Below are 10876 nucleotides of genomic sequence, written 5' to 3' on the forward strand. Positions count from 1 at the left end.
AAAATCCCCGGCCCCGCATAGTTTGCCAAGTCCCCCAGACCAAAGGAAATTTGATTGGTCTTTCTTTTACCACTCTCAAAACCTGTTTTTTTTTTGCAAATAATTTTTGTTATCTTTTTTCTCTTGGACAACTTTTTCTCGATAACTCGGTTACCACCGGAAGGAATGCGTGATTTATGATTTCCTCATGTTGTCCGGCGTTCACACTGTCGTTCTGTCTTGCGTGGCATGTACTTGTAAGACCTGATATGGGCTCAATACAGTTTTCACGTATTATTTGAGTGATTCCTGACCTAAGATAACCGCTAAATCTTGTATCAGTGTTGTATTTCCGAGGTGTCAAAGACATTGATTAGAGATCAAACGTGAATAGCAAACCATCCTCATTCATTACTTATACCGATCATTGTCTGGGGTGGTTAAGTTATGGGAAACGATTGTGGCCGAGGCAATAAGCAGCTGGGTACGAAAATGCTAGCTGCGAAAAATGTCGCCGAAGGAGAGGCGAGAATTTCTTGAAAGGTGCCAGTTCTGATTTCTCTTTTCAATGCCCCATACATCTCGGTATGAATATCTCCTTAAAGCTAAAATGAAATGTTAATCAACGCATTTGTGATGACTTTATGTTAAGCGCTATAAAAGTTCTATGAATTCTCAGTGGTTCTCATTGTTTTATTGCCCAATCATAACCCTTCTTCTTCATTGTTCGCTTGGAAAATTCGTTTTACGTCTCCTGTAAGTTACGGTATTCCTCTGTGGTGCACCCTCTCCCAGGAGAAATCCCGGATTGTCCCTGTCTTCAATACCTGCCAAGTACTATTGTTTCTCAAAAGAGTCTTAACTGAAACGATTCACGTAATTATCATAAATCGAGTACCTAGTCAGTTGTCGAGACGATTTTTATCGAGTCAATTCTCCCCGGTTAACTGCGACCGATCCAAGTACGCTTTTCCTGTGTAACACTGAGGAAACGATACATTACTATTAGATGCTGCACATGCCAAGGTGAGATATGCCACAGCATAGAATGTTCCTGTTCTGTTCTGCGTTTGAAGACCTCTTTGAACTGACCAGCAAGCCAAGCATAACGCGTTTGCAGTTTAAGTAACGAGTCTAAAGTCGCGTCATTAAGAACACTGAAAAGTGTTTGTCTTTTGTCGAGCACTTTCACATGATGAGAGGACCAGAAGTGGTTTTGTTTGTGATCTTCGAGCTTGGGCGAGTGTCAATAGAAATGATGTGATTTAAAATGGAAAACATTCCATCGCGCATGCAAAATGCCTATTGTTCTCGAGACATTTACTTGCAGTAGCGAAAAAATTCTAGATCCGTAATATAAGCGGCGAGGCGTACACGAGATGGTTTTAATTGGTCGTGATTTTGTGCCCCTTCCCTCGGGGAATAATGGCCTAGCTCATTAACTTATCAGGGCTGGGTAAAGAGACAAAGGAATAAAGGGGGTAAGTTTCTAAAGAAACTGTGTGCTACGTCGGTGGGAGAGTGTAACAGGGTAATTACGTATTATCAATTGACTTGAGAACGTAAATTGGCCACCGTAAAGAGTTTAAAAGCTGACATTTCGAGCGTTCGCCCTTCGTCAAATTTATCTTTCAAATCGGCACTCTTAATCCCCGCGGTATCAACGAGCGATTTTCATTCAATTAATTTTTTTGTAAAGTTGTTTTCCCGTCACCAAATTCCCACTAATAAAGCGTAGCTCCATTTTCAGCACAAACATTTTTTAAACCCATGCACAATCCACAGTTCCTCCAATCCCTCTGACGAAGGGCTAACGCTCGAAACGTCAGCTTTTAAACTCTTTATGGTGGCCAATTTACGTTATGAACTCATTTGATAATGCTAAATTACCCTGCTAGGAGACAAAGGCCGCGCAAAAGTTATTGTTTGTGCTATTGTTTCGTCTTATCACACATCTACCTGATGATTTTTAAAGCTGGTTATTCAATGTACTTTAGCTTTCCAAAGGCGGTTCGCGCATGAATTTCTGCGAAAGGCGATTGCATGCCAAAATCTTGTTGAAAATTGTGAAATCAACAAATATACCACGTCATTGCAATTTTTGCCAACAATTTTCCCAGCTCCGAATCTGATTATCCGAAGAGTTTAGTCGCTCGATTTCTTAGAAAACGCTTCAGGCATGTAACTTAAGGTTTCTCCAAATCATTTTCCGTTTATGGAACTAGGAACATGCAAGTGAAAGCTTGATCCAAAGTTTTGTTGTTTTTGCCAGCAACTTCCACGCAACTATTAAACTCACCCGTACTCTTTTTGTTATCAGAGTTGTTTTCCTTTTCATTAAATTCAGGTCGAGTGAAACATCGGCAAAGTATTTGTACGCCCGTTGGTTCTCGTGCGAATCTTGTTTTCGTGAAAAATCCTTGGGTTCACCGAGTTCGGTTGATGCGTAAGATATGGTAATTGCTTTGTTTGGCCAAACGACGAATTCTAATGCGATGTTGATTTGTTTTGTTTAAGGATGGGGATAAGTTCTACCCGAAAGGCATTTGGCAGAGAAAGCACGGCACAGAACATATTTTTGCGACGCGAGGGAGAGCGGCAATACGTTATCAAAGAGAAATCGAGTGAAGTCGATGATGGAGAGTTTTTGCTACTACGTCCAAACTATTTAGCGTCGGAACCAGAGGATATACCCACTGGAATGACAAACGTGAAGCGTCCTGGCAGATTCTTAACCGCTGCCATTGGGGATGGAATCTCGGACGACACGTCTGCCATTCAGGCCATCGTTAACCACGCTGCAACTTCCAAAAATAATAAGGTATTCTTCCCTCGAGGTGAATACCTAGTAAGCAGTAATATCGCCATCCCTGGCCCGGTGGAACTTCACGGAACACAGAGCGGTATCGCAGTTATCAAGTCCTCGACTCCTTATGTTTTTCAAGTTTACAATGCTTCACCAGTGAAATCGGTTTCATTGAATAATGTGTACTTCGACGGAATTCGTGTGAATTTTGACGGTGGAGTCAATCGAGAAGTCCCTGGACCAACAGCTATGGGTAACGTTATCATAAACAGCTGTGTATTCTTTTCATCCGGAAGGCCAACTCCGAGAAACGCTGAGAGGGAGCAGTTGGAAATGATGGACCTTAGAAACAGTAATGTGTACAGAAACATCTTTTTGCGCGATTCTAATGCGTATGGAGTTGCTTCAAAATTTATCTTCACTGTGGGCGTAGAGGTGAGAGAAAACATATGTGGGCTGGATTTAGGCAAGATAGGCTGGTTAGCCACCAAAGTTGAAGCCCGATTACTGAGGAACTTCAAGTTGGGGCTAACGTAACTTAAAGTTTGAGGTGACGCAACCATGTTTCGAGGCGACGGAACTTGGGGCGACCGTCCAGGAGGGCAACTTGTCTCGTACCAAGGCCTTGTGCGGCCGGCCAAGCCTTTATATCAGTTTCACAGTGGGTACGAGATTAGGGAACGACATCATCTGTTATACCTGTTACCTATCAAATACTATTTTATCTTCAAAATTTTAATTTCTTGAAAGGCACAAGAAAGTTCAATTGTGTGCAAGTGAAGAGAAAAGTGAATTTTTCTTTAACAAAAGGTATACTGGGGCACTTCAGTACGACATAAGGGGGGTCGGGAGGGTGGTAGCGAGCAGCCGATTGAATGACTGATTGATAACTTTATTTATCCACAGAAAAGAACTCCTTCAACTTGATTTATAAGTAAAATGTCTAATTCTGTTTGGCTATTCTATCAAATAAAGCAAGATAAATTCTGTCATGCCTGAGGCTGCTTTGCACATCAACATGGATGTTGCTACTAGCCTTTGGTGATTTGATGATTAAGAGTGTGTCCACGAAAGCACCAGGCAGTCTTGCTACGTGCCATCTCACTGATTCCAATGAAACTTTGCCAGTTTCAAGGGTCTACCCCAAAACTCAAAAAGACAAACTGGTTTCTATTTTGTTTTTTTTCCGGGGGTGAAATGGACCACCCTCCCCCTCCCTGCATTTATCTCCCACGAAACGCGTGGGAGATAAATAAAATTTTTTACCTTCTCAGTTTGTTCCGTCAAAAACGCTTTTAATGTGAAGTCACGTCGACCTCGACAGAAAAGTTAGGCTCACCCTGTCAATATCAATAGTTTGATAACGTAAATATCAAATAAGGTACATCATTGCGCTTTGATCACAGTAATGAAAAAATGTGCGTTTCCTCACACTCGCCACATTTATTCTTTGGAAAATTATTTTACTGGAGGGCAATGTCACTTAGCTTGGCGCGTCTTGACTCTGACTGAGGAAAATTGCCGACGATGCGGCGAGGTGAGCCCCACGAAATTATTGTCAAATGTTTTAAAACTTTTTCTACCACAACAGAAACAAAAGCCAGTCACCTACAAAATTTCAGAATGACTTCTAAATTTTGTTAAATCTTAATTTTCTCGTACAGGGCCAACGCACCTTCAATGGGTCTTTTATTTGATGTTTTACTTCTATGTAAAGATTAGTCTCTATAGCATCCAAATGACTCAACATCGCGAAGTCGGTTAATCAGGACTCTGAGAACTGTCTTCCGTATTGACCGTACACGATACTAAGGGGTCGGTGGTTTGCAACATAGCTCACGGAAAGGTTTCCAAACAAATGTGGCAAGAATTCATCTCTTTAATTTCCTTTTTGAAGCAGAACGAAGTGGAGGAGGAAGGGGGTTTGGGACGTGTAGGTTGGGGTAGGAATGAGAATTCCTCATGCGCTCATGCGTGGACCGCATGCACACACTCCTACCACTTGCATCATTTATCCCACCACCTTGCCGCCTTAACAATGAACAACAGTGCTATCTGTTTTACTCTGTAACCTGGTTAAAACAAACGCTCACGATATTTTCTAAGATTTCTCTCAAGCTGTCTTTTATTTTAGCGTCTTTGAAATTACTACATAATCCCTTAAGAAACTTTGCCGAAAATTGTATAAAGTGTGCTAAAAAACAAGAAGATTTTGATTCCCTAAACAACATTTTGACAATAACCTAACTTAAAAACAATTAAATCACTATGCAAACATACTTTAACTCAAACATTATAATGCCTAAGTGACTTGTTGAACCAGTTTCAAAATATTGCTGCCGTCATTTTTGCACTTGATACTAAGTAAGTTCTTGACCTTGAAAGCTTTTTCCATGGTTCTATTTGGAAATCCATGAATTTTTTCCAATCTTTTAAGCATCAAAAACGAGCCAGTTAAGTCTTACAGGGTTTTCTCACAAAGTCTTTTGTTATAGGTTTCGTTAACAGAATCCTAAATTTTTTTATGTAAAATCTTTACGAAAAGCTTTTCTTTTGGTCATTTCCAGTACTACTTCTGAGTGCTTAAACTACTGTTTTAACTTTCCTGACTTCACTTCACTTAAGAGCCCTAAGTCAATAATGTTTCGTGCTGATTATATCGGCCGGATAAGACAATTTTTGTGCAGAAAAAATATTCTCGGATACGTAATCAATACCTCCTTCTGAGAAGATCGGAAAAGAGAATGTAAAAAATTGAAATTAATATCCTTAATTTGAGGCTGCATGCCCTTTCTGTAATTACACAATGAAATAACGGATAGAGTAGTTTCTCTACTTATTCTATTTGGTTATCCGTCTAAAAGTCTCTAAGGTCTGTTTCCTTCGAGCTATTCTCATCTTCTTTCCTGTAACAAACGTAAAAAAAAAAAATTATAAATAACTTAATCAACATTTCTTAAATAAAGCAAATACAGTTCTACCAGGCGTAATACGTAGGCAAATGTACACTTGCATCTGATTGGCAAAGAGGCCCTTTCGAGATTCTATATTTTACATCCAACTGGAAGAATAAATTGTTACTTTTTGAAAGAAACAAAAAAAAGGGTATAAAACCAACTTTGATTTTCAAGGTGACAAAGGATCACCGCCGACAGTCAGCGACCAGTAAGTCAAAGCCACCTTCACATCTAATTTAACTTTAATTTATGAAATACCTGTCCTCACCGAGTCTTACCTCTGCTTGCCAAACTCGAGCCTCACATCATCTCCAATCAGCGTAAACGAAGCCCACTCAGACACTTTGGTAAAGCCGTTTTTTCTCATCCACTTCATGGCCTGATGAAGGGATTTACCGGCACTTTCTCCTTCAACAAGGTGTTTGTAGAACCGACTCATCAGCTGCTCTGTTGCTGAGTCTGAAATGGTCCATAGCGCAACCAACACAGAGCGAGCACCGGATCCTAAGAACGCGCGGGCAATTCTTATAACTTCCTCGGCTCTCATCTGTCCACTTCCACTGTGAGAGCAGCTAAGCACCACCAGTTTAGCTCTGATTTTTACTCGTGAGACATCAGCCATCGTCAACATGTAAGCTTCCTGTGGTAGGATAGCGTTCCGACCGTTGGGAGCAGGAATGGGAGAGAGGGCAATTTCTCCCCTCTCGGCGTTACAATGGGCAGCAAAATGTATCAGGCTCACTGAACTTATCCGCTCAAGTACCGCCTGCTTCGTTGCTTTCTCGTCTACCAGAGGCGGAACACCCACCAATCGTCCGACCATCTCCGCTTCCTTTCTTGCACCTGGCAATGGCAGCAGCCAATCAACCTTGGGATTGCCTATTACCAAGGCACCAGTGTTGCTGTGATAATCCTCTGGACTATCTCGAATGATCTTGAGTGTTGTCAAAGAAGGAATGACACGGATCCTATGAGTCTCCGACAGGTATTCGGCCCCCTCCTTTTCACGGAGAGCAGCAAACGGAACTTGGTACAAACAGCGGTCAGGGACGATTATGACTTCAGGCTCCTCAAGCAAATCATAAACGGGGGCAATAACCATTTTGTAACACAAAGATAGACTTGAAATAACTCCTTCGTTCTTGCCCTCGTGTTCCTCCACGAGTCGCAATCTTGCTGAGCTCTTTTGCCCGAGGGAGAGAGGTTGCAAACAATCTGCCAAAAATTTACTTAAAGGCAAATCTTTGGGCAACCCAGCCTGAACTAGATTCTCTTCCACAGATATTCTTTTAAAGTGAAGGACTCCACTTGTTTTCAAGATCCACAAATGCAAATCATTTTGAAAATAAGAAATGTACAGACAAGTACAGTTTTCTTCCTTTCTAGAGATGTCTTCAATGCCAAACCAAGATTGTGGATTAGCAGAGATGTGCGTTTCAACCGAGTACTTCTCTGTCATCAAGTCTGATAGGCCTCTGGCTCGAACCAACTCCTCAACGTAAAGAGCATCCCGAGAATTTCCGGTGGCACAAAGCAACTTAGAAAGCAGCTTGTGGGTAAATGATCCTGAGTCCTCCAGAAATGATGTTCTGAACTGATCATTGGCGCCCAAGAAAGATCTCAGCTCCTCATACTTTTCAATGCACAGGTGAAGACACAAAAGGGAGTCTTTGAGTTTATTTTGAAATAAATACAAAATAGCGTACTCTTGAAGGATTTGGAACTCTTTTCTTCTGTCTCCAATATCTCTAGATATGGATAAAGCTTTCTCCAAGCATACTTCCGAAGCTTCATAATCTCCAACAGTTCTAGACACAACTCCAAGGTTTGCAAGATCTGCTGCCTCCCCTTCCTTATCACCAATTTCAGTTCTGATAACGAGCGCTTTGTGGAGATGCTCTTTAGCCTTGTCGTATTGCCCGAGCGACTGAAACACAGTTCCTAGGTTTCCATAACATGATGCTTCTCCTCTTCTGTCGCCAATTTCAGTTGTGATGACAAGCGCTTTTTGGAGATACTCTTTAGCCTTGTCGTATTGCCCGAGCGACTGAAACACAGTTCCTAGGTTTCCATAACATGATGCTTTTCCTCTTCTGTCGCCAATTTCAGTTCTGATGGCGAGGGCTTCTTGGAGATACTCCTTAGCCTTGTTGTATTGCCCGAGCGACTGAAACACAGCACCAAGATTTCCGTAGTCAGTTGCCTCTCCTTCTCTGTCGCCAATTTTAGTTCTGATGACAAGCGCTTTTTGGAGATTCTCGTTAGCCATGTCATATTGCCCGAGCGACTGAAACACAGTTCCTAGGTTTCCATGACATGATGCTTCTCCTCTTCTGTCGCCAATTTTAGATTTGATGGCAAGCGTTTTTTGGAAATACCCTTTAGCCTTGTCGTATTTCCCGAGAGAATGAAACACAGTTCCCAGGTTTCCGTAGTCAGTTGCCTCTCCTTCCCTGTCGCCAATTTCAGTTCTGACGACAAGCGCTTTTTCGAGATAATCTCTAGCATTGTCGTATTGCCCGAGCGACTGAAACACAGTTCCTAGGTTTCCATAACATGATGCTTCTCCTCTTCTGTCGCCAATTTCAGTTGTGATGACAAGCGCTTTTTGGAGATACTCTTTAGCCTTGTCGTATTGCCCGAGCGACTTAAACACAGTTCCTAGGTTTCCGTAGTCAGTTGCCTCTCCTTCCCTGTCGCCAATTTCAGTTCTGACGACAAGCGCTTTTTCGAGATAATCTCTAGCATTGTCGTATTGCCCGAGAGAATGAAACACAGTTCCTAGGTTTCCGTAGTCAGTTGCCTCTCCTTCCCTGTCGCCAATTTCAGTTCTGATGACAAGCGCTTTTTCGACATAATCTCTAGCACTGTCGTATTGCCCGAGCGACTGAAACACAGTTCCTAGGTTTCCATGACTTGATGCTTCTCCTCTTCTGTCGCCAATTTCAGTTGTGATGACAAGCGCTTTTTGGAGATACTCTTTAGCCTTGTCGTATTGCCCGAGCGACTGAAGCACAGTTCCTAGGTTTCCGCAGTCAGTTGCCTCTGCTTTTCTGTCGCCTATTTTAGATTTGATGACAAGTCCTTTTTGGAGATACTCTTTAGCCTTGTTGCATTGCCCGAGCGAGTGAAACACAGATCCCAGGTTTCCATAGCATGATGCCTCTCCTTTTCTGTCGCCAATTTCAGTTGTGATGACAAGCGCTATTTGGAGATACTCTTTAGCCTTGTCGTATTGCCCGAGCGACTGAAACACAGTTCCTAGGTTTCCATAACATGATGCTTCTCCTCTTCTGTCGCCAATTTCAGTTGTCATGGCAAGCGCTTTTTGGAGATACTCTTTAGCCTTGTCGTATTGCCCGAGAGAATGAAACACAGTTCCTCGGTTTCCGTAGTCAGTTGCCTCTCCTTCCCTGTCGCCAATTTCAGTTCTGATGACAAGCGCTTTTTCGAGATAATCTCCAGCATTGTCGTATTGCCCGAGCGACTGAAACACAGTTCCTAGGTTTCCGCAGTCAGTTGCCTCTCCTTCTCTGTCGCCTATTTTAGATTTGATGACAAGTGCTTTTTCGAGATACTCTTTAGCCTTGCCGCATTGCCCGAGCGAGTGAAACACAGTTCCCAGGTTTCCATAGCATGATGCTTCTCCTTTTCTGTCGCCAATTTCAGTTTTGATGACGAGCGCTTTTTTAAGATACTCTATAGCCTTGTCGCATTGCCCGAGCGAGTGAAACACAGATCCCAGGTTTCCATAACATGATGCCTCTCCTTTTCTGTCGCCAATTTCAGATTTGATGACAAGCGCCTTTTGGAGATACTCTATGGCCTTGTCGTATTGCCCGAGAGAGTGAAACACAGTTCCTAGCTGTCCATAGTCAGTTGCCTCTCCTTTTCTGTCGCCAATTTCAGTTCTGATGAGAAGCGCTTTTTTGAAATACTGTTTAGCCTTGTCGCATTCCCCGAGTAACTGAAGCAACGCTCTTAGGTTTTCGCAACAGGATGCTTCTCCTTCTTTGTCGCCAATTTCGGTTGCTATGGCAAGGGCTCTCTCAACATGCTCCTTCGCTTTTAGGTTCTCGCAAAGTTTATAAAGCATAATTCCGAATCTTGCGCAGGCGCTTGCTTCGCCAATTTGTTCACCAGCTAGTCTCTTGATATTAACTGCTTTTTCGTAAAGTTGTTTGGCATCTGTAAACCTGTTTTGACTCTCAACAATCTCTGCAAGAGCTAAGCTTACATCTCCTTCCCTTTCTAAGTCACCAGACTCGCTCTATAAGACAAGCAGTTTCCTGCCGTATCTTTCTGCACTTATGTAGTCAGAGATACGACGATAAGCCTTGAAAAGAAGTAAATTGAAGGCGCTGTAAAATTGTAGCAGTAGTGTTTTAAATTGGTCTTTGCTGTTTTGATCGGTGTTATCTAGCAAAATCAAACATTCGCTGCATATCTCAATGGCTTTCTGAATGCGATCTGAATTGAGCAGGAACAGGGCAACTAGAAAGGCGATGTTCAAGAAAGCTATCATGGCTTCTGTCGTTAGGTTTCCATTGCCATCCTCTCCTGTTATAAGGGAAACGTTATTTTAATAACAAAAGTTAACAGAATGACTCTGGATTCACGATAAGTCACTACAAACAGGAACCCATATGTGAAGTTACCAAAACGGGCTGGAAACTTTTTGTAGCGAGCTGAAAGTGTAAGAATTCATAATATCGAATTAAAACAAAAAATAATAAGTGAAGAAGACGCGTGGATAAATACAACTGGAGCACATCAACGGATCACATTCGGTGAAACTTGTTTCACTCTTTAAAGGGTAAGCTATCTTTGCGTGACAATCGACCCCTTGTTTTCCGAAGACACGGTCACGGTCACGGTCACGGTCACGGTGAACTTTTCATTTTTCTAGCGGGTGTGATTTGCGTGATCGAAGCCAAAAATACTGAGAAAAAACTAAGTGACTGTATTTCGGTTTGGCACGTCACACTTTCTAACCAATGATGGATTTGAGCATCCAAAAATGAAACATCTTGCTCTGTTTGATGGGAAACGTCAGGCTTCAGTATTCATCTCTTTTGGACCGGTTGGATTTGCAACACGAGATCGATCAGATCGAGAGTACAACTAAAGCTTC

General features: G+C 42.2%; 2 protein-coding genes across 2 annotated transcripts in view; both read right to left on the reverse strand.

The window, feature by feature from the left end:
* Positions 1–10332, reverse strand: part of LOC149036729 (uncharacterized) — a 57563-nt gene extending 47231 nt beyond the window's left edge. Inside the window, exons 1-2 of the mRNA XM_089189610.1 lie at positions 10072–10332; positions 7622–9720 (exon numbers count right to left, since the gene is read on the reverse strand). Of these exons, the coding sequence (XP_089045736.1) occupies positions 7622–9720; positions 10072–10267 (2295 nt within the window). The 5' untranslated portion in view covers positions 10268–10332. The remainder of the gene's footprint in view (positions 1–7621; positions 9721–10071) is intronic.
* LOC113685604 (tetratricopeptide repeat protein 28) lies at positions 5575–7630 on the reverse strand. Its single transcript, XM_027203135.2, has 2 exons — positions 6021–7630; positions 5575–5691 (listed from the first exon to the last, which is right to left on the reverse strand). Exons 1-2 carry the CDS (start codon positions 7199–7201, stop codon positions 5643–5645), a joined length of 1230 nt encoding a protein of 409 aa, XP_027058936.2. The 5' UTR covers positions 7202–7630; the 3' UTR covers positions 5575–5642.
* Positions 10333–10876: the final 544 nt, after the last annotated feature.

The sequence above is a fragment of the Pocillopora damicornis genome, chromosome 12 (assembly GCF_964200805.1).
Source record: "Pocillopora damicornis chromosome 12, jaPocDami1.2, whole genome shotgun sequence".
In the NCBI taxonomy this organism is placed as follows: Eukaryota; Metazoa; Cnidaria; class Anthozoa; order Scleractinia; family Pocilloporidae; genus Pocillopora; species Pocillopora damicornis.